The sequence below is a fragment of the Akebia trifoliata genome, chromosome 11 (genome assembly GCF_017979445.1).
Source record: "Akebia trifoliata isolate Shusen 1 chromosome 11, ASM1797944v1, whole genome shotgun sequence".
Lineage (NCBI taxonomy): Eukaryota > Viridiplantae > Streptophyta > Magnoliopsida > Ranunculales > Lardizabalaceae > Akebia > Akebia trifoliata.
The window spans coordinates 40,246,755-40,271,133 of NC_141385.1; the positions used below are offsets into that span (position 1 = coordinate 40,246,755).

Sequence of the window (24,379 nt, forward strand, 5' to 3'; positions counted from 1 at the left end):
CCTCCACTTAGCTAGATGCGAACGGTCCTCGAAGGTGCCAGCCCTTGCTCTTGAGATGGGCTCCTGTAGCCTCCAAAGTAACCCGCGCTCCCTTTTGTTAAATCAAAAGGAGAAGGGTTCGAGATTGAGAAAGGGGGCTTACGCTTAGCACTTTTTAGCGAGATCTTTTGAGCCAAGGTCCATAACACATGACTATAATTGCTTTATATCATAGATTGACTTCAATTTCACTTTTAATTGCCCTAGTTAGTTATAAATGAAGTAATTGCTCATATTCAAAAGTACATATATAGGTGTATGTTATTTATTGATAAGGCTAAAGAATGAATAAATACAAAATAACATTATGAAAATCAAGGGTTTTAAAATAAGTAGAGCCAAGATCAAGTACGAAGACTACAAATGTAGTACTTACACCCGAGAGGAGTAATGTGTAATAATCGTTGAAGGTCTTGAAAATCCTTGAAGTAACAACCTTTGTTCTCTTGGGTCTATTGTACATAAACATAGAGAGATTGAGAATAGTATCGGCCATGGAATCAAAGCTGGTTAGTTAAAGTGGAGGTGCGCTTTTGGAGTGTTGTGATTGTTGCATAACATTTAAATTAAAAAGGACTTTTTTATTTTTAACTGGTAAGCATGTTTTTTAAAAGAATGTATTAAAAGTACATATAACTCCAATAGGTGATAAACTAAGAGAAGTAAATGAGATAATTAAGGCATATTCAATTAAAGCCAATGTAACCCTACTAGAAAAAACATTCAAATTGAATGTTCTAAAGAGCGAGAGAGAGAGAGACAACAAAACAAAATTTGTAGTGAAAATATATGTGCACGACTTCCACACTTCCAATATCAAAAGATATTCTTTGGATAAAGTGGAATGAACTTCAACGACACCATTATTTGATACAAGGCTTTGATGATAACGATGTACAATACATCTATTTTTATTTTGGTAGCCAAACATACAGTTTGTTAATGATCAATGGGAATTAAAATGAACGTTTACAGAATTCGGAATTTCGTCATATTCAGCTTAGAAAATGGAGATTCACCCTTTTCTTTATTCTTAATTGGGTATAATCAATAAAATTTGGGGTGCCACTAGCAGTTTTCTAATTTAACCCTCCAGTTAAGTTTTTCTCCCCTCATACACTTTGATTTAAAAAAAAAAAAAAAAAAAAATTCAACATAAAGGTGAATGACGAACTAAGAAACACCTATTGCAAATTCAAATCAGAGTATAATTTTTATCCAAAGTGTTCATTTCCATATGCTATTATCATATATGCATTTTGGATATTTTTAAGAACCATACTAGGTAGAAAATCTATCACTTTTCAAAAAGAGTGTTGATATTCTAATTAGAAAGTCTTCATTCGGTCAGTACTTGACTGCAGGGGCGGAGTCAAAATTTTATTGTAGTGGGGGTGAACTATAGTGAATGGTATAGTTGAAGAGCTTGAAGATGAATGATTTTGGAGAAAAGAAGGTCTTTTCCAATTAGTCTATGAGATAAGGTCCAATCAGGAGGTAATGTCATCTTCGAAAACTGAATGGGCAGGGGCAAATACAGAGGGAGTAGGGACAAATAGGGCATGTAATTAGTTAAAAATACAGTGTTATCTTAAAGTTCTATAGGGGCAATTGCAGATGGAATCATAGATATGTTTCCTTGGGATACACAAATGCACATCTGTTATGGGGGTTTGCATTTGTGTATCCTGAGGAAATAGATTTATGATTCTGTGTCCGTAACACGTCAGTCGAATATTGACTGAGTGAAGACTTTCAAGTAAAAAATTATTGTTCTTTCAAAAAGGATGGATTTATTGCTTCAAGCATTTAAATGAGTCATGATTTCTTGACTTGAAAATTTTCACTCAGTTCGTATGTGGCTGACGTGGAAAGGGCACAAAACCATTTTTCTTTGGGATACACAAGGAAGAGATCAACGTTTCTATGCCCTTGTCACGTCAATCGAGTACATACCGAGTGAAAATTTTCGAGTCCAAAAATCATTAGCGTATTTAAATGCCATTTTCGGCTTTTCACTGATTTTGATATAAGGAAATAATTTATTTTTTATTCAATTAAACTTTTATTATCTATATTCTTATAATAAATTACAAGAGATTATATTGCTACACCAACTTTTGTTAATGCCACCCCACTTCATATGTAAATTATCAAGAGATTTTTCCCAAAATATGCATAACTTATGTCCAAATTCTGATTTTTGTAGACTGTTCATTTTAATTCTCAAAACATGTGTTTCGAGTGAATTCGTTAATTTTATAATCAATGAATTGATAGATATTAAAAATAACGAACTCACAAGTTTGTAGGTTATAAAAAGTGGCGAATGTATGCTTTAGGAATTAGAATGAACAGTGTACCAAACTCGGGATTTCGTCGTATTCAGGCACACGACAGGGAGATTCACCCGATTTACCAAAGAATTACACACATCCTTGGGTGGTGTTAGCAAACGTTGGTGTGGAAATAGAAGCTTTCTTATTATAAGTATTTAAATATAAATATTAATTAAATTTAAATTGGTGTAAACGATTTGACTCGTCAACTCAGTATACGCAACGCTGCAACAGCCCCCACTGTTGTTTCTTTTGAGATTCCAGAAACTACAGAATTGAAAACGAACGAAGAGTCGAAGATTGAGAGCGAAAGATGACAATTTTCAATTTCAACAGAAACAAATGGAGGAAGAGAACTCCAAACCCTAAACCTATTTTCTTCCCCATTTCTCTCCTCGTTCTTCTCATCATCTTCTTCATTTCCTACACAATAATTCCCAAATCCATCTTCTCCAATTCACCCCAAACCCTAAAATCTCAACTCCCCCAATGCAACAATGTAAAAACCCTAGGCCAGAAATTTCTCTGGTTTTCCCCTCACAGTGGTTTCAGCAATCAGCTTTCAGAGCTCAAGAACGCTATTTTAATGGCTTCCATCTTAAATCGAACCCTAATTGTCCCCCCTGTTTTAGATCACCATGCCGTCGCTCTTGGAAGTTGTCCCAAATTTAGGGTACTGAGTCCTAATGATCTCCGAATTCAAGTTTGGAATCACATAATGGAGCTCATCAAAAGTCGCAGGCAAGTAAATCTGAACCCTCTTTGGAAATTTCAAAATTAATGGATAATTTTTTAGTGCTTGACATAGGGTTTGTTTGAATTTCGTATAAAGATGATAATTTGGATGTAAAGGAAGGGCTTTTTAATAATGTTCTTCCCAATTAAAGTTTTTTTCTGGATTTATTTATTAATTATTACAGATATGTTTCCATTGTCGCCCTTGATTCATGGCTTGTTTTAATTTCATAAAAAAGATGATTTTTTGAATGTAAAGGAGTAGTTTTTGAGAAATTTATTCTCAATAAATGGAGTTTCTGGATTTTTTTTTCTTACAGGTATGTTTCCATGGCCGACATTGTCGATCTTTCTTCTCTGGTGTCTTCGTCGATGGTTAAAGTGATCGATTTCAGAGTTTTTGCCTTGTTATGGTGTGGTCTAGATACAGATCTGTCTTGTTTCGATGTGTCAAAGATCAGATCCTTAAAACAATGTGGGGATCTTTCTGGCATGAATGGTAATATAAATAACTGTTTATATGCTTTAAACGAAGATTGTAGAACTACAATTTGGACTTACCAACAAAACAATGAAGACGGGATCTTGGATTCCTTCCAACCCGATGAACAACTCCAGAAAAAGAAGAAAATCTCATTTGTTAGAAGACGTAGAGATGTATACAAGGCCCTCGGACCTGGTTCCGAAGCAGATTCAGCCATTGTTATGGCTTTTGGAAGTCTCTTCACTTCACCCTACAAAGGTTCCGAGCTTTATATAGATATCCATGAAGCTCCAAGAGATCAAAGGATACAATCTCTGCTTCATAAGATTGAGTTTCTACCATTCGTCCCTGAAATTACAAGTGCGGGGAAGTCGTTCGCAGTTGAGAAGATAAAAGCTCCTTTTCTTTGTGCACAACTTAGATTGTTAGATGGGCAGTTCAAGAACCATTGGAAGTCTACCTTTATAGGGTTAAAAGAAAAATTAGAGTCGTTACGAAAAGAGGGTCATCCCCCGATTCACATTTTTGTGATGACGGATCTTCCTGAAGCTAATTGGACACAAAGTTATTTGGGAGAATTAGCAAGGAATTCAGATGCTTACAAGTTGTATAATTTGCGAGAAGGGGATGAGTTGGTGGTAAAGATGGCGGAGAAGCTTGTCGCAGCAGGGCATGGAATGCGCTTAGGGTTTCTTCCGATGAATCTTGGAGTGGGTAAGACGAAGAATGGATGTCATCCATGGATTTTACCCAATATACTTCTATACATGGAGGAATCAATTTGTAGTTGCGCCTCATTGGGTTTTGTCGGGACTGCTGGGTCAACCATTGCAGAAAGTATAGAGCTCATGAGGAAAAATGGTGTTTGCTTGAATAACAGTCAGTCTGAATTGTGATCCTTCAAGGGTTCTTTCTAGCATTCGAGGTGACCTTCAATTTAGATTTTTCGTCGACTTGTTAAGTGGGGATGCCATTTTGAAGAAAAAATTATAGTTGGTCTGCTCAAAATTATGGTTAATAAGCTACTAACAGAGTCATGTAGGTTACCATGTAAGCTTGAAGAACCCGAACCTCATCTGATTGATCCAACAGTCGAACACGTGAATGTGTTCAATTTGTTAGTCCCCAGGGTTGTTAACCCCACTTCATGGATGCTTTGCTGTGAATAGGTCTTGAAATTCTTGTTCGACAATAGTGAGAATTTTTATCCACTTAGGCATGCCCATGAAGCAAAGGGATTCCTGTTGAGATGTGAGGGGGCACTGACAGAGTGACACCAACACATTCTTGAAGTTCCCGCTTGATGACAGTTAAAACTACATTCTTCCAGAATGACTCACAAAGGAATTCAGCTCTCCTTGAGCTGTGAGGTGCTCTTTTTCAGCATTTAGTAGCTTGGTTGGGTTTGTTTTCTCGAGGCATGAGCACACTTTTACATAAAATTGGTGAGGGATTTTGTTCGAAAAATGGGATGGATTTGGCGATGTGATTTGAACCCTCATCTTCAAAAGAGAATTGAATGGCTTGCAAGTGCAACTGCAAATACGAATTACTCGGATCAAAAATCTGTATGAGATCAGATCCTTTTTGTGTCATCTTTGATGCAAACTGGAAACAGAGAGACACAACACGATTATTGTAAAGGTAATCTATTGCTTATAGCTCTCTTTCCCGGGAAATCGCCTTTTATTGCCATACCTCTTGATGTAGGACATTTTTAGATTGGGTTTTTTTTTTTAAATCAATTTTTATGGGAAAAATTACTTGATGGATCTTAATATAGGGGTTTCTTTACTTTTTGAAAGAAAAGATGACCAAAAAAAAAAATGCATACTTATGAAGTTCGGCGACGTTGGTCATACGTTCCCTGCCTCGACAATTTGCCTACAAAAGTTTCTTTTTTATGTTTTGAGTAGCGGCTCTGAACAAACTCCTAACCATTGACCATCTTAAATCTAGAGGTTTGGTTGTGCTGGATTTCTGTTTCATGTGTAAGTCAAGTGGGAGTCAGTCGACCACCTTCTCTTACATTGGTGCCGCCCCCTCCAATAACTCAATTGTTCTCTAGTTGGAAGATCGATATCTTTTCCAATAAGGATTCTTTGGAAATTGGTTCCATTTACTTATTTGTTGGGACTTCTGGAATGAGAGAAATGGGAGAATCTTTGAGGGTAAGGAACACTGTAGTTTGTGCTATGGTTAGATTTTTATTTTTATGGTGAAAGCAATCTAAAGAGTTTAGATGCCCACTTGTTTGAGGATTCTCTCGTTAGGTGGGACCTAATTTGTAAGGGGAAAAGGAGAAGCTAGCTTTTGCTTCTTGTTTACTCTCTCTCTCTTTTGAGGATATCTTGTTGTAATATAGTTGATTTTCCTCCCAAAAGCTTTAAATGCGTTCCCTAGGTTTTTTAGAACACGCCATCATGAAAATAAATAAGTGCTTGAGTGGGGTAATTTTTTTTTAAATTTACGCTTTCCATTCTTCCTCTCTCTCTCTCAACTACAATTTCTCTGCAACTTGAACATAGAAAAAGGTCGAGAGAGATGAAATAGAAAAAGTAAGATTACAAAAACTCTCTTAGAGTCAGGATCAACATCATAAAATTCAAATTGATGCAGTTAATTTGTTACTTAACATACTTTGAAATGGATTTTAACCGCATCAATTTGTGGCATCCGAAAATATGATATGATGGCACATGGTTATAAAGGACAAAATTTTCTTAGCTTGGAAATTTTTTTTTTAAAGAAGTTAGTTTTCACAATTGAATTTTAATTTTAAATTTGAGAGTTTGGTAGTTATCCATTTTCAACACTTACGATCAAGTTTAAAAATGATTTTTTTTTTTTTAACGTTTTCTTTTGAATCTGAGTTTTTCGATGAAATCAAGAAGGGTGTGGTATTGGATTTTGCTTATTTGATAATTCATGTGGGTTTAACGATCCTTTATAAGATTTGAAATCTTACTTAGTCAATCATGCTAGCCTAATTTATAAAATAAGGTTTAGAGTTTTTTTGATTAGAAAGTAGAAAATAGTTAAGAAGAACGCACTTTTAAGATAAAGTAAAAAGTAATTTCTTTTTTATTTTCTAAAAAATTAAGATTATTATTTTTTAAATAGTATTCTAAAATGACTTCAAACAAACTTCTTAACTTTTAAAAGTAAAAAAAAAAAAAAAAAAGTAAAACTTTTTTACTATCTAAAAGAGCTCTTTAAGAGTAAAATAATAACCTTACTCTTAAAAAATAGAGTAAGGTTTATTCAGGTAACAAACTTGATATTATTAGTAAGGGGGTTTTTGTAATAAAATTGTAACAAATAGGCATGCCCGGTAAATCTGTGAGAGAAAAAAATATATCGAGTAACTAGCTCCTTTTTCTCGATTCATCCTTAAAGTTTAGTATCTCATTCAATGATTTTTTTTCTTTTTTCTTTTAAATCTAATCAGTTGTAATCAATAGAAAAGGAAAATTCCTTCTAATACGTTATATTCGGCTCGATTTTTTTATAAAGTATGGATCTATCATTTCGTGAAATCTCTCTTTTGAATCAAAATTATGGTGTAATGTATAGCCCCACCCCCCCTCTTTTGTAACAAAAAATTTTGATAGCTGAGCTGTGGTCATCACAACTAATCTGTGGGGTATGATGGGAAATTTGGTTTTCTAACTGAATAATTGCAACCACAGACCATTAACCAACAAATCCACTACAAAAGTCTGCAATCAAATAGGGAGAGAAAGAAACTTGAATGATTCCCATCTTGTAATCAAAGCAAAGTTAGGTGAGGAAATAAATGGGGTCATGTGATATATAAAGTGATCTAGAAAAGCTAGGCCTCATTTGGAGCAGTTCTGTTTTCAAAAGAAGTGCTTCTAATGAATCAGTTTTATAAGAATCACGACTGCGCGTGTCCTATTGTTTGTCATAGTGTCCAAGGAAGTGAGTTTGGGTTCTTAGAAGCGCTTCTGGAAAGTGGGGTAGTTGGTGAAAACGGTTCATATAGACATTTTCTAGTTATTAACCTAAAAAGTAAAAAAACTCTGGATATTTTAATTCAAGTGTGTTTGGTAACACTTCAGAGGTATTTGGATCATTAATTTAAGAACTATGGACATTTTCAACAAAAAAAAAAAAAAAAAATCATACAATGAAAATGTCGAACTAGAGTCGGGTCACGTTGTCACAAATTGTTGAAGATCAAAAAAATAAAAATTGAACTGTCTCCATCGATGCTACTAGAGCTATCGCAATGATAATTCATGTCTTGGACACCAAGCCAAGGTACTAGATAGAAGTATCAATAAATTTAGAGAGAAAAAAGAAGAAAGAGGAAACGAGAATTCTTGTACATCATTCGTGACGGGCACACATGGATGCTCCAATCAAACCAACAAGCCTAGGTTCTCACAATAGTTGAACGCGAAAGGCAAGTCTGGGCAACTTCAACTTCTTGGTCACTTTTGGCTTCTGGCTTTTGTATAAATCTGAAAACTGCTAGTATCAAAATCAATTAAAATTGTTTTTCGGGTAGCGCCAAACAATACCTTATCTGTTGAAGACTATAAATAAATACATTTTGAGCCCACAACAGCATCAACCAAAGACACAATGAAGGTGAAACTTTTGATCACATCCTTTCTCCTCCTTTTCTTCTTCTTCTTCTTCTTCTTCATCTTAACCTCTCTGGTCTCAACACAGACAGTTTCGAGATTGTTCGAAGAAATCCAAGCGGCGAAATCGCCCCAAAAATGGGAGAGGAAACCATGGATGAACCATGGAAGCTTTCGTGGCCCACGAAAACACCTCATTAATCCATCCGATGAACATCCTTTTCGAATTGGCAAATTGACTGTATAGCTTCTGTAGAGCAAATATGTGGGATGATAAGTTGTTGTTGTTGTTGTTGTTGTTTCTAATCTTGAAATTTGCCCGATGTTTCCGTAATTGTAGTAGAACAAAATGTAGTATCTTAATGTTATTTTTTATGCATCTTCATCACATCTACTTGAATATTTCTTTTAATTGGATTAGTAATCGGCCTTCGCCAAACATGCCCAAACCATCTTAGTTGACTTTCTCTTAATTTATCGCCTATTAACTGCAATGCTCAGAAACTTCATGCAACCATGTACTCATCTCTTCATGGGAAGAGTGTGTTTCCTTCGAACTCTTGCGTGATATCTGAATATATATCACATCTCAACTATTCTAAATTTTGGATGTGATCATGCTTCTGTTTCTCTCAACAAATCCAAAATTTTCAGCATTTTTTCAAATCAAAGCTCTTTTGAATTTCAGAATCCATCACTTACCAATAACTTTGGTTCCTGACTTTTTGCACGTCATCGCGGGGTTGTATTTTCAACACTCATGACAACCCAAAATTGGAAAGAAACTCTTAAGATACCCTTCTTTGTCGAGATTGGGATTGGACCATTTGGAATTTTTAACTGGAATATTTCTTCCAAGTAGGATTGTAATCAACCTTCATTGAGCATACCTAAACTTTCTGAGTCGACATTCTCTTAGTTTATCGTCTATTGAAATTACTCTTCCAAATGCATTTGTTTCTAATTTTATTTATTAACGTAGTACTTCTTAATCATCCGATATTCAACTCCATAAAACATAACCGGTGGCCATAGATGTTCATTTACTTAAATCCAATTTCAAGATCATGTTTTACAGACCGATTTTTCTATAATCAGTGATTGTGATCTTAATTAGACAAAATGTCATAGTAGCAAGCTAGTAGTTACAACTTCTCGTACCCATTTCTTCAAGAACATACAAGCTGCAAGAACCATTCATCATTTGCCATAGAGTCGTGCTGGGGTGACCTCTGCAGGGGACACACAGAGGACATCTTGATGTGGTGGTACACGCATGTCCGTAGATGTGTTTTACTCACATCTCGGAGAAATGCATCTACAGCATGCACGCGCCACCACATCAAGGTATCCCCCTTGTGTCCCCCACTGAGGTCACTCCAGCATTAGTCTTTGCTTGCAATAATCAAATAAAGAAAACTACTTTATTCTCACAACATGCTAAAAATTGACACATTTGTAACAACATTTCTTAAATCTTTTATTCTCTATATTTTACAAGCCAATTGATCATTAAAAAAAGTGAAAAATATAAAAACAAATACAAGAAACCAGAATTAAAATCCCAGCAAATAAACTGGTACATGCAGTTTCATTTTAAGATGCCGGCAGCATTACATTCTTCCAACAGATTTACGAGATCATGCTCAGGGGCACTTTGGGATGGTAAAATGGAGCGGCTTGATCGAGGCTTTGTTCCATTGGATTCAGATTGTAGGAGACTTCCATCCCTCATTACCGATAAGTCGGTACTCCTTCGTACAGACGCTGACATTCGCTCCTTCCATATTCTTCCATCCTGAAAATCAAAGCATCAGGTATTAGACCATCGCTAAGAAGAGATCTTAGGAGTGATTAAATAGATGCAAATATTTTGCAATGGGTGTAATTCTGAATACGAAGAACCCATTTGCCTACATTTTGTACTATAGATTGTTCTGAAGCTGAATGTTGGACATCAAGAAACATGTCCACAGATAGAGCATAGCAAAAATGAGGATGATGAAGTCGCTAAGTGGACAAACCAAGAAAGATAAAAACAGTCGTGAAAATGTAATAGCAACAAACAATATGTGATAACTAAGGGAAACTAGATTGAGATGGTCTGGTATTTATAAAAAAGACCAGTTACGGTCCAAGTTGATTGACATGGTTGTGGAGAATGTTGTAATGGGGTCAATTCTCTATAGGAGATGACACGCTAAGGAGTCAAATATTATGACAGATCCTGGAGTCATATAACAAGAATCATCAAAAACCCAAGTCACAACTGAAACAAAGAATCATCAACCCCCCCCCAACACACACGCAAACAAAAGACTGCTACTGGCACCCCAACTTTGACTTATTACACCCCAATTAAAAATAAAGAAATACGTAAATAGTTGAGAATAAGTAAAAGTTGGGGTGCAAAGAAAAGCTACCCCGTGTTTTTTCTTTCTTTCTTTTTTTGGGTTTAGTATTTAATATGAGCTTAATCATAATTGTAAACAACTACTGAAATTTTTTGAAGGTGTTATAATGTTTTGCAATGTTGAGATTATAATTTGAGCCAAACCTTTTGTAATGTTTGAAGAGTGTGTATTAATCTTTAATTGGGTTGTGACAAATAATTTAATAAATTGGGATGTAACAAGTAAAAGTTGGGGTGCCAATAGCAGCTTTAAAACAAAAAACCAGCAGCATTCAAGATCAACTACAAAAAATAAGAAATATACAATTGTAGTGTTGGTAAATATCTTCAAGCTTACATTAAGAATTGAAGGTTCGGGTAATGGGCATTTAACCGGTTGATCATTGTCAAGAGGTTCAACTGGGTGTTCGACTGGCTTAAACTCTACTGTCACTTCAATCCCATGGGCAGAAGCACCCGCAGTAGGATTAGTACCCGCAGCCTCTGCATTCGCCTGCAACGCTCCCCTCTCATCCTGCAACAAAACCAACTAATGTGTCAGCAAAACCTAACACCCATTGATAGAAGAGAATGCACATGATAGACCAACTCTTATAATCTAGTAGAAGAAGACAACAATGAAAAGTACAGATGATACAAATTCTTCAGATCATAGTGACAAAGTCGGGGTTCAGGGATAATTCAGTGACGGTAAAATAAATTAAAAATAATTCTTTTGTGTATATATATATATATATATAATACTTAAAAAATACTAATAATAAAAATAATCTGTGATCTTTCTCAAAGAGATTTTTTTTTTCAAAAACTTGATGATTTTTTGAAAAAATTGTTATTTAATCGACAACTACTAAAATCGTGATATTATTGCGATTTTTTCAAAAAATCACAGATTTTTCTCACTATGCTTCAGATAATGAAGCTCTTAAGAGTGGCTTAATCCTAAAGAGAAAAAAGACAAGTTGAAATGCAAACTAGATAATATTGACATTGAAGTGAAGCAAGCAATCTCTTTGAACGGTGGATGAACCATTACATAGGAAGTAGTCAATCGCTGTTAATTCAATTTAGGGAGAAAATTCTTTCAGAATTCTAGGGTCAAACATTGTTGTTTGACTTCTCAAACCAAACAATCCACGAAGCCAGTACCATATCAGATTCTGTTAAGAGAATCCTTCAACAATCTAGTGAAACAAAATAAAATTTTGATGAAAACTGCATCAAAACCTAATGGAATAAACTCACTGAATTGAAAATAAAAAATAAAAATCAAGCAATCAGTATTCTTGAAGCAAATGACAAAGCCAACCCTAATTCAATTAAAACACAAACCTAGTAGCCAAACAATCTATTTATGTGCAATTCATGAAACTCAACCTCATATCAGAGAAATTAGGAACCAATGAAAGGGTTGGATCAAATCAAAGAACAAAAGAATCAGGGACTGAGGCTATCAAATCCACTCAAGAGAGACTCTAATATTTTCAAATTATAAATCAAACCCAATATACAAAATTATGGACCCAATTGACCCAATCCCTGTCACAAAAATTCACAAATTCTTTCAAAAATTCAGAAATATTCTCCAAATAAGGTTGGCCAAGCAATTAAATGAGGAATCAACAAATTCTTCATTTCCAAAATAAGAACCTAGATTTTTTTTCCTATAAACTCGTCGTCTTCGACCTCTAAGGTTAAAAAATTTACCCTTCAAATCTCAAGAAAAATATGAGATTTTTTGGGGAGGCTGAAGACAATGGGGTTTTGGGAAGAAAACAATAAACATGAAACATCATTTGTATAATTCCGAAATTTTCCAAAACTTTCCTGGATTTAATCGAATTAATCTGAGCTGACCACCTCGGAATAATTGCAGAATCCAAACTTGGTGACTATGATCTCAATAACAAAATGAGAGTCAAACCCACTAAAGAAAAACCCCAAAAATACAGGATCAAACAAACCCATTTCATAAAATCTAGGACCTCAACTTAAATTCAAACATTAAAAAAAAAAATCCCCCATTTAAGGATAAGGATCAGAATCAGTTGGTCCTAAACCTAAACAGAAAAACTAGAACTACTAAAACTGATCAAAAACAAAGAAATTAGATTAGGAAATAATTTGGGTCTAATCAAATAAACCAAAATTAACAAGAACAAGTAAGTAAACCCCAAAGATCAAAAACAAGTAAAGATATCAAATCAGAGAATAAAAAATAAAAAGAATTTTTTGTGCTTACGAGTGAGCTTTGAGTGCGACGATGTTGGCTGCTTGTTCTGGCGCTAGAAAATCGTGAGAAAATACCCACCATTTTTTTTTTTCTCTTTTTTGATTTAGATCTTTGGTTTGCTTTACTTCTTTTATAATCTCTGATGATCTGATCTCTCTCTGCTCAAATGGGATATATTCGTCTTTTTTTACTTTTTGTTTTGGGTTGGGTGGGGTCCTGGTATGGCAGTGCAGAGGAGGAGAGATAAAGACGATAATGTTGCTTGATATAATAGGTTATGTGCTTGGATTCTCTCTGCTGTAATATTTGGAGGGCCAGTGCAGCATAAAAAGCTGCGCTAGCACGAAAAGGGACGTATAGGAAAAGAGTTAGATACATTGATCTCCATCAAAAGTTTGATACATAGGAACGCTGTATTCAGCCGACATCTCTCTAGACTAGGAAAATATCTTTGTTGGGCTGTCAAAGTGTAAATGAATTCGATCATCTCCAAAATAAAAAAGACTAATGATAATCCGACCCTAAAATTTTCACTCAATAGACATGACAAGTGTACAGAATCGCTGATCTTTTTCCTTGTCTATCCCTAAGAAAAAGATCCATGATTATGTACACTTGTCACGTCAACCTAATACATATCAAGTGAAAATTTTCAAATCCAATTGATTGTTATTGGATTGGGTTTAGATCCTTATATTGAAATCTAGTAAAAATCCTATTTAAAGAACGATCTAATCTGATACTTATAGATATTGGTTCTATATCCAATTTATTATCGGATCGATCCCTGATCAACTCCAATCAAACCCGGAGCCAATCCACAGACAACCCTAATTTTAAGCACTTTTTTTAGTCCATAATGCAATTATCCAAATCGGATGGTTATAAATCAGATATCAGATTATTTACTTGTGTGGGCCCACTAAGGCTGTGTCAGATATTTTCATGCCGCAACGTGGCATTTTTTTAGGTAAGGTGATTCTCCGTGACAGAATGGAAATGCACAGAAACATTATTCAGTACTCCTGGCCTGCTGACGTAGCATCTTCAGGCACGCCACACCCACTTCGTTTGCAGTATTTCAGGGTGGGACCGCGGGTGGATGGAAGGGTACCGTCCTTCCAATGAATACGTACCACTTGGCAATAAATAATGAAGTGGGGTCCACCAAATGAATTTCTAAACATAAAAATAAAAATGGCGGTAATTTAGACGTACCTTGTGTTAATATTTGAGATACCTATAGGTTTTAAAACTGATCACGTGTACCCTTTGAAGTTGGCCTTCTCTCAGAGACAAATAAAATGACTTAAATACCCTCATCCTCAATCTCAAGTAAAATCTTCCTAAATCAGTTAAATTTTTTACCCTCAATTTCAATCTCCTCCCATCTTCAAACCTAAAGAACATGATACTATTTTTGGAGAGGTAGAAGAAGATGAAATTTTAAATGATGACCCATCCTTGATTTCGATCTTTCGAGACCAGCAAAAAATTGACTTAAAAAATACCCTCATCTTCTACTTTAAAAAAAAAACCCTTAAATTTTCTTTCCAAAACTAATCATCTTCAACCACTGAGATAAAATTAAAATTTGTTACCCTCATCCTTAACTTAAGATTCAATCTTTAAACATCAAGAATATGATAGGAGTTTTTGAGAAATTAAAGACGATGAAATTTTCAATAGAAAAGTCAATGGATATTTACTTGAGATTAAGACGATATTGAAAGCAATGGATTAAAAATTGAAGTTGAATAAATTAAAATTAATTTACTAAATAGTTCGAAGAACATGAAAAATTAAATGAAGAAAAGGATATTTCAGTCATTTTCAATTAATCTTCTCAAGTACACGATCAGTTTGAAAGCATACCAACTAAGGGTATCTCACAAGATGAGGAGAGGTATATTTGAAATGGTCCTTGTACTTACCATTTGTGCTTACTACACCCACCTAAAGCACATTTTAGGGTGAGATGCATTGGAGAAAGTGGGTGCACAGAACATGAAGATGGGTGCAAATAGAAAGACCCATTCTTTGGAGTATAAATTCTTTACTTGGAGGAGTAGGATGGTTTTCGAATTTAATTAGCTTTGCGTATGGCAGACTCTAGTGGTCCCCTCTTAAGAATACATATTCAAAAATCAGATTGATGGGTAATGTCCACTCATTTATTAAAGCATTTTATCATGGATTTTAAGAATAAAATTCTTATCATAATGCTTGAGTCAGATGGGTACAAATCATCTGTCATAATAAATATGGGTCGCGTTCTACGATCAATATTAACGACCCAACACATAGCCAACACATTTATCCTATATTACTTAAAAGTTTCGGATTAGACTGATTTTTTTGTGAGGATAATCTCTATGATGAGTAGATCATCCTCACAAAAAAAAAAAATAATAATAAATAAAAAATCAACCTAATTTGAAACTTCTAACCCCATAAAAGGGATTTAAAATTGTGACTATTGATTTTTTATCAATAATTAATAAATCATTTTTTATGGGATTAGAAGTTTCAGATTGGGTTGATTTTTGTGAGGATCACAAAAAACCAGCTCAATCTGAAAACTTTTAGGTCTTATAGGACAATTTTTGGCTAATATATATATATATATATATATATATATATATATATATATATATTTGTTAATATTTAAATCAAACAAACAAACAAATAAATAAACCAACGACAGTGTTGAGTGCAATGAATAGTGAGTAGTGACCAAAGCATCCTTTCAAAAAAGGAGAGATCTTGTTTTCAAGCTCCTCATTGGCCACCCACAAAGATTTATCCATGTTTACCTGGTTTGTAGGGTATCACATGTACCTAGGGGGGTGGGCGAGATATAGTGCTCTAAGAAGTGAGTTGTCTCACTCTTGCTACTTAGGCGTACGGTTCAGAACACCCATCATAAAAAAAAAACAAACAAACAAATAAAATAACAAAAACAACAATAACAAATAAATAAATAATTTATATATCCATATGATATAGTCTTAGCTTGCTTTTGTTTTCAACCAAACTTATAACCCCTCTAGTTTTGTCAAGATCTAAGATATCTCCTTACCACCTTTTGTCAATTAGTTTTTAATTACATATTCTTTGTGAGTTTTTTTTATTTATTTATGTAAATATGTTAAATACCTTTTTGTTTTTAAACTTATACGTGTCCCCCTCTATGTTCTGAAATTTTGAAGACAAAAAAAGCCCCCACCCTTACATTTATATTTAAAATAAAGTTATCAAGGTCACTTTTGTCAAAATGAATATAATTACAATCTCACAATCCAATAATCATGTTATAGTTTTCAAAAATTAACAAAATCCCCTTAGTTAAGGTTTAAATTACAAAAATACCTTTGTAATACATGTGTGGTTGCATATGCCTCTTACTAGTTAAATAATAAAAAGGCCGAGTAAAAGCGGTTAAACACCAAATCTGTTTTTAAAAAAATACCCCCCACATTTAAATTCAATTGTAATATTATCAAGGTCATTTTGGTAAAAAAAAAAAAAAGATTAAAATCCCACGCCTCTCAAAATTTATAAAAATACTTTTTTATTATATTTCTTAAAAATTGCCTTACTTAATATTTTAAATTTAAAAAAAAAAAAAAAAAAAGTTCTTATAATATATTTAATGATAAAATATGATATAAAATTAAATTATGTTTGAAATTTATTAATAATTATTTAAAGTAGTTACAATAAAATTTTAATAATGCATAAATCCTAATTTTTGTAATGCATGTGTATGCATATGCCAAGGTGGACTAAGTCAAAGTGTCTTTGCTACTTACATAAAAGACAATTTCCAAGTTTTTTGGCTCGTTACAAACTTGATTAAAGCCCGTGAATAGTTAAATCACAGGCAATTTTGAAACTTATCTCTTGGATTGATTTTGAACATATTTGGACATTATAGCATCTCCAATGAACTCTTTAAAGCGTGTTGTCTCTTTATTTTAAAGAGTGAAAGGTTAAAAAACTGGCTTCAAGAGACTCTTTATAAGTAAATGTTAAAATAAAGAGTGGGGTTCCACTCTCTACATGTAAAGAGCCTCTAAGACTAATTATTTTAATGTTAAAAAATGAAAAATATTTTTCTTACTAACTTAATAAGACTTCAAATCTTAATTAAGGTCGTTGAGTCCACATGGGTTACCACATTGGTAATCCAACACAACATCTTTTTAGATTTCATGGAAAAACTCATATTCAAAATTTTGTTTAAAAAAAAAATTGAGCTTGATCCAAGGTGTTGAAAATGGACAACTAATCAACTCTTAAAACTTAAAATTAAAATTTGACAAAGAAAAATAATGTGTTTTATTTTTTATTTTTTTTCAAAATTCTTAGAATTTCTTTCTCTACAAGCATGTGACATCGGATCATGCTTTTTAGATGTCAAGATATAACTCACAACCCTTAGTAGGTTTTAAGTAGATTTTAACAAATATAAAATAATATTAAATATTAAGAGTAAAGAAAGATTTGTTAAGTCTCTTGAAGCAATTAACAAATTTTAAGTTAATTAAAATAATATTTGTTATTTTTTTACAAGAGATGTTTTTTTTTTACTTTAAAGAGCATTGTTGGAGATGATTTTACAAGTTGCTGATTTTTTTAAGAACTTAGAGACACATGTATAAGTTTCTCATGTGAATAAAGTTTAAACATTGATTTTGAGAACCTAGTTTAGGTGTATACAACCACACTCTTTAACATCTATAACTAAAGTGTTTTCGTCACTAGCCCTATGATTTATTGAATGAACTTGAATATAACTAATAGTTCAAGAATTGGAATATAAATACGTGTGTTAGGACTAACTTATAGGGATTTAAGAAAACCATTAAAGTGATTGTTCGATGGTTTGTAACAGAAGTGAAATCGCGCTCTGTCAAAATGTGACCGATCTATGAAATATCCAAACTATGACTTCATCATCTTGGATGATGTGCCTAAGATTCTAACTACAAAGTCTGAGGATTCTACAAACTTAATACACCAAGTGGAAGAAGGGTAATTGTATGGCCATGATGATTATTTGATTTCTATTAGTGAATCTCTCCAACGGGGTATCGAGGTTACAACTACAGCTAAAATGATTATTGAGGTCATTAAGAAGTAATCCGTGGACACCAAAGGACTTTACAATATATTTTTTTGGCTAATCTGATTGCCCTTAAGTATCATAGAAATAGTAGTATTTGAGAACATCTTTTGAAGATGTCAAAATTGGTGGATGGTTTGCAAGAGAATGAGACTACCTTTGAGGATGACTTTCTCGTTCATATGATAGTTCTCTCTTTGTCGAGTTCATTTGACACTTTCAAAGTAAATTATAATACTCAAAAGACCAAGTGGAGTCTGCATAAACTTATCAATTTGTGTGTAACTGAGGAAGAGTATTTGAAACAATCTAATGTAGAGTTTTCTCATTTAACTGTTTATTTTTATAGTAAGAAGAACTTAAAAAAAATCTAATTAAAAAGAAAAACAAGCAAGGTACGGACTCTGAAAATGTTAAGGAAAAAGGTATAGAAAATGAAGATGTAAATTGTTAGTTTTTCAAGAAGAAATGACATCTAAAAAAAGATTGTCATATGTTCAATAAATGGTGTTGTTTTATTTTAGTTTGTCATCAATTGCTGTGTCATTCAGACGAAATTTTATTCATATTTTCACTTATTAGTTGCAGTTTGAGTTAGGTTATTTATCTTTTAATAATAAAATTGGATTATTAGTTGTCTCTCGATAGTTTTTTCTCCACCCTCGTGTTAATTTATGAATCATTTCATTACTTGCTTTGACTATATTGAGATTTGTGGGAGTAATAATATTTCAATAATGTAATGTAGTTAAAGATCAATAAAATGTTGGAAGTGGTGATTTTACTTTCAGTCTTATAACTGTTTATTTAATATTGAAGTCACTATCAAACATATAAAGATAAAATATGTGATCAAAGTTAAGAATCACATAAAGATCATGTGTCTCCTCATGCGTGGAAGAAGTTAAAGAAGGGATTGTTGGATTTTATTGATTCTATTATTTGAGTGGAAGTTATCTCATAATGTTTAATGTTTTTACCATGTTATCTTTAATAATTTGTTGATGCATCATTTGTTATTTGTTTACACTTTTCATGCATATGCAATGAAGTAAAATATAAAGTTTGTTTGAAAATATTATTATTCTGAAGTTTGGATTAGATGTGTGGGGACATACTAGTTATTATCTGAAGTCAGTCTGGAATACGATTTAGTATTCATAAGGTAAGCTTGAATTAATGCACCTTTGTTCTGATAGGATGGTGATGATTATTCTCGTATTTGTTTTGCATAATATATTAGAATTGTAAATAGCCAAAATTGCACAGTACCTAAAATCCACATCTGAACATAAAATTGAGTTAAACCTAAATTCAAATTCAAAACTAGCTATCCATAATTCTCTCAACCTCTATAGTCAATAACCATCCCCTATTCTCTCTCTTGGTCCAGCTAATCCATACCCACCCCCTTATTTCTTTCAAAATTTTTTTTATAAAAGGGGTTGAATTCTAAGGAAAAATAATACCCAATTTTCTCATGGAAAATTCCGAGCTCTCTCTCTTTCTTTGAATGAAAATACAAAATATTAAAAAATGCATTCTCTCTCTCACACACACACACACTTTCTTTTATCTCCTTAGTGTGTGAATTTGCTATTATTAAGGTTTAGTGTAGGAAAAATAAAGTTGTTGGGACTCACAAATTTTTTCTCTTACGTGCACGTGTTGAAGTTGTACTCATTTAGATCAATTGTGATCATTAGAGATTCTTTGGAGATTCCAAAAATCAAATTGTCTAAGTTTTCTATTATCTCATTTTAAAGGATTGGTCATCATTAACTACAATTATCAAGTAAGTCGATATCTTTGACACTCTTTTATTTCATTTTCCGTTGCTTGTGACAAATGGTATGAAAATGATATCTGAACTAATGGGTGTCCTATGTTGGTGATGCGCGCTGGAATTTGAATGGATTATATGTTATTATCGCCACATGGTTTATGTTTGATGGATCATTAAATCTGATTCAATTTTTAGGACTCTTTGACATGCTGTTTTAAAAATGATAATTAATATATTGATCTATATTTCATCATGGGTGTTATTATAGGAGCTTAATCTTATTCTAATAATGTATTGACTTCAGTGGTACACTAAAAATTTCATCAGAGGAAGAATGTAGGATTTCTTTTTCTTTTTTCTACTATTATGTTTTGGATTCATTGGGTAAAGGAAACCTCCAACTTTTGAACATTAGGAAGGTGGGAATTCTAGCAAGTTGTTAGTTAGTCATCAAGTTAGCTTGGCATTTTGATAGTTAAATAGATTTGAATTCCTACACTTGCTATTTCAACTTTTTTGGGGATTGTACTACAAAAAAAATTTGATGATTTAGTTCCACAAAGATCTGGTCTTTAAATTGGATTTGGTTCCACAAATTAGATTTTAAAATTGATTTTGTATTAAAAAATGGTTTTTGAGATGATTTGATTCTACAAAAATTGGATTTTTAAATGGATTTCGTTTTACAAAAAAGAATCATATTTTAAACTTAGTTTTGTACCGCCAAAATTTGATTTATTTTATTATATTTATCTAAGACTAATTTTATGTTTTATATTGGTTCTTAAATTCATGTTTTATTTTTTTTGCTAAGGTGGATTTGATTGCACTTTTTTTTTTTTTTTTTTCCTTTTTGTGTGTGGGGGGGGGGGGGTGATTTTGGTACGTTTGCATTTATAAAACGCAAATTCTAAATGCTAACATGTTTGTTTTTAAAAATTTGACCGTAATTTTTGCTTATTTTAATGCAATTTTAAGATACGATATAGAGATGCTTCTTAGTTTCACTTTTACGGGAGAAGCCAAGTCCGTCAAAATGGCTCATGTGAAAATTTTGAAATACTAATAGACAATACTTCTATTCTCAACATTTATCCTTCTCTTAAATGAATAACCCTAATACTTTTGTCCCCATAATATTCACGCCTATGCATCACTTGTTGTTGGTTTACCCCAATTTCATTGTTGTTTGAGCTTTGATCATCGTCATAGCCTAACCGAAGTTCGATCCACCTTAAGGTGAATTAAAAATCATTTTTTTCTAAAATATGTAGAAACCCATTGTTAATGTTGATTTCTTCAAATCAACCTTCTATTTTTCGTTGATCTTAGTTTTATTATCACTATTGTGTTTGAATTTAAGTTTGTTTATGCCGATTTTCATAAATCAACCTTCTATTCTTTGTTGATCTAAGTTTTTTTTTTTTTTTTTCACTATTGTGTTCGGACTTGGCTTTGTTCTTGATGATTAGGGTTGTGTCATCCTGATTTAGTAGGTTAAATCACAAATTGACTTGGTTGATCAATAGTATTTGTGTCAATTATCACCAAACAAGTTTTGAATTGTTAAAGCACACAAGTTTTTTTTTTTTTTTTTTTTTTTTTGGGTTGTTTGTATATAATAATAATAATTATTTTTCAATATCAACGAATAAGTTCTGAATTTTTCGATGGATTTGGTTGGTGTTCATGCCATCTAATATTGATTAGTATTGTAAATGATGTTGGACAATCTAGTTTTCATGCTATCTTACATTTATTTCAATTTTATTGATGAAAAAAATCAGAAATTTGTTGGTCCACCTATCAAAAATCGAAATGAGCCACCCATATTGGTTAATGTGTATTTATCTTGGTTCGATTGATGGGAAAAAAATTGAAATTTATCAGATTGTAGTCATTTTTGTTCTAAACTAATATGTTGAAATTTCGACCAAGAGGATATCTAAAATTAAAGCATGAATTAATGAGAGATAGATTTTTAGGGTACTATTAATTAGGGGTGCAACTTGGTTCGGTTTGAGGTCAAATTGGAACTGAGCTAACATAGGTCAGTTCCACTAAATAAGAACCAGAACCGAACCAAATCCCATTGAAACCAAACCAACCGAAACTAAAATAAAGTCGGTTTGGTTTGATTCAGTTCTATGGGTTGTCAATATTCTATAAATTGTTAGTAACATTTTTTAATGAAAAAACAAACATAGAATAAAAAAAAAAATTCATATAATAAATCATTAATCTATATTTAAAAAGTCATTACTTTATCCATAAAAGATCATTAATCTATGTCCCAACTCCTAAAATAATTCATAATAATAATTATATATATATATATATATATATATATATATAATATATATATATATATATATATGGGAGCGGTTCAGCAGCCCCATTATGGTGCCTCACATGGTGCCACACATTTTTCAAAACATGGGTTACAAGCTTTGGAATGAGCTGATTTTTTGTGAGGATGATCTCTATGATGAGGAGATCATCCTCACCAAAAATCAGCCAATTCCAAAACTTCTAACCCCATCAAAAGTGATTTACAAAAATTGGATGGTCCACGATTCTTCAACTTGTAAACTTGGGTTAGAAGTTTCAAAATGAGCTGATTTTTGGTGAGAATGATCTCTTCACCGTAGAGATCATCCTCACAAAAATCAGCCTATTCCAAAACTTATAACTCCATCAAAAGTAATTTACAAAAAATGCGTGGCACCATGTGTGGCACCATAAGGGGCTGTTGAACCGCTCCCTATATATATATTGCATAAGAGTTCGATTCTATTCAAACTTGATCCGAGAACCAAACCAAATTGATTGGTTCTCCATTTTCATAACCCGGAACTGAACTACAACTTGTTCCAAACCAAACCAAATCACCCCAAAGCTATTGGTTTAGTTTGGTTCATGAGAGAAAAATCATACCAAATTACAACCCTACTATTAACATGTGCATTGAATTGGGGTAGTGAGTTGTATAATTATTTTTTTACCATTGTCAAATGGAGGATAACAATTTAAAGGGTACGAAAGCTAATTGGACACCCAACCAATATGAAATTTGGATTGAGATATGTTATAAATTAGTTAAGAAGGGAAGGAGACTACAACACAAGATTTTACACGGTTCACCCAAAGTTTACGTCCACATATGTATGAGTGTTGGAGTTCGATTTCACTATGAAAAAAATTGGGCAAATTGATACAAGGACTCCTTTTATCACTTAGATCCACCTTTTTCTAGATCTCAACCTCTCTTCTCTTGGATTTCTTTTTTTTTTTCTCAACTCTCTTCTCTAGAAAAGACTTAAGACTTCTTACAACAAAATAACAAAACCCTTTTTTAAAACACCACATAAGTAGGTCACTTATATAAATTACAAGCCCAACCCAAATTACCTTGGACCGACCTAACAATACACACTTGGATCGGGCTTAATTGATTTTTGAGCCATATTCCAACAATTATTTTGTAGCTTATTTAGTTAATGGATCAAGTTGACTTAAGATGTTTAGTAATAGGCTAAGACTTGTGAGTTAAATTTATAAGGTGGTCCAACCATACAACAAATATTATAATTTTATTTATTATACATTGTAACCATATGTATAATATATACATACATGTAGATATAACGACTCACCACCCTAAATGGAAGAATCTCGCGGGTGAACCTTAAAAGAGGTGGTCCTCGTGGTGTTTTACTTGACAAATCTCAATAACTATATTACGTCAAGGATAACAATGGGTGGATACTATCATTCCTAATTGGGGCCAACGTTTTGTTCAAAAAGCTTAGCACATCAGCAATCCAACACCACAACCTTCTAAGTTTCATAAAAAAACTCAAATAAAAAGAAAAAAACAATTTCTTTTGAGCTTGATCAAGGTTTTCAAAATGGATGGTTGTCGAACTCCACCTAACTCCCAAACTTAAAATTAAAATTCAATGGTGAAAAATAGTTTTTTTTTTTTTTTTTTAATGTTTATTTTCAAAGTTCATATAATTTTGTCCTCTACAACCCTAAAGTTGGGTTATCAATTTTTTTTAAAGGTACCAAATCGAGAATCGAACTAGCTCACAGTACAATTTGCTTCAGGTTCGTAAAATATAGCGATCCAAACATTTTACTTAATTTAACTTAATTATTTTGGTCCCCTCCACATTTGATAATATTGAGATATACCCTTAAAATTTCAAATTGCTAGCATGCCCCTTTGACCTTGGTATTTCGTAATAAATTGATGAACATGACAAAAAAAAACTTGCTTTTTTTCTTCCTAAAATATGTCATCTTCAACATTTTTACCCTGCTCACCACTTCAACCTTCAAACGTTTTTATCTCTGTCTATTCCTACAAATCGGGTTCATTCTTGAGTGGCAAACCACAAATTGTGAATCTGAATTCAAATTAAGCAAACCCACCAATTAGGTAACATAGCCCTGAAGCATCGGATCATGGTTTTGGATACTAGAAGGTGTGCCCAAAGACCCTTAGTGAGGCTAGTCTAACTCGTATGTTAATGACATAGTTATTTGTAGGGATGACAATGGGTCGGGTCGTGTTGAGGAAAGGGTATTATGAAAA

General features: G+C 32.9%; 2 protein-coding genes across 2 annotated transcripts; one reads left to right on the top strand and one right to left on the bottom strand.

Annotated features, from left to right (window-relative positions):
• Positions 1-2,575: 2,575 nt before the first annotated feature.
• LOC147391636 (O-fucosyltransferase family protein) lies at positions 2,576-5,276 on the top strand. The gene is made up of 2 exons (XM_086460117.1): positions 2,576-3,119; positions 3,434-5,276. Exons 1-2 carry the CDS (start codon positions 2,692-2,694, stop codon positions 4,491-4,493), a joined length of 1,488 nt encoding a protein of 495 aa, XP_086316243.1. The 5' UTR covers positions 2,576-2,691; the 3' UTR covers positions 4,494-5,276.
• A 4,384-nt stretch (positions 5,277-9,660) lies between these two features.
• On the bottom strand, positions 9,661-13,066 carry LOC147391637 (cystic fibrosis transmembrane conductance regulator). The gene is made up of 3 exons (XM_086460157.1): positions 12,869-13,066; positions 10,964-11,140; positions 9,661-10,011 (listed from the first exon to the last, which is right to left on the bottom strand). The coding sequence occupies exons 1-3, from the start codon at positions 12,938-12,940 to the stop codon at positions 9,805-9,807; spliced, it is 456 nt and encodes a 151-aa protein (XP_086316283.1). The 5' UTR covers positions 12,941-13,066; the 3' UTR covers positions 9,661-9,804.
• Between the last annotated feature and the right edge of the window lie 11,313 nt (positions 13,067-24,379).

Excerpts from the sequence above, each read along its gene's own strand:
- LOC147391636 (XM_086460117.1), top strand. The coding sequence starts at position 2,692 with ATGACAATTTTCAATTTCAACAGAAACAAATGGAGGAAGAGAACTCCA. Across the intron at positions 3,120-3,433 it reads GAGCTCATCAAAAGTCGCAG|GTATGTTTCCATGGCCGACA; the intron begins GCAAGTAAATCT and ends TTTTTCTTACAG.
- LOC147391637 (XM_086460157.1), bottom strand. The coding sequence starts at position 12,940 with ATGGTGGGTATTTTCTCACGATTTTCTAGCGCCAGAACAAGCAGCCAA. Across the intron at positions 11,141-12,868 it reads GTCGCACTCAAAGCTCACTC|GATGAGAGGGGAGCGTTGCA; the intron begins GTAAGCACAAAA and ends GTTTTGTTGCAG. Across the intron at positions 10,012-10,963 it reads CCGAACCTTCAATTCTTAAT|GATGGAAGAATATGGAAGGA; the intron begins GTAAGCTTGAAG and ends TTTGATTTTCAG.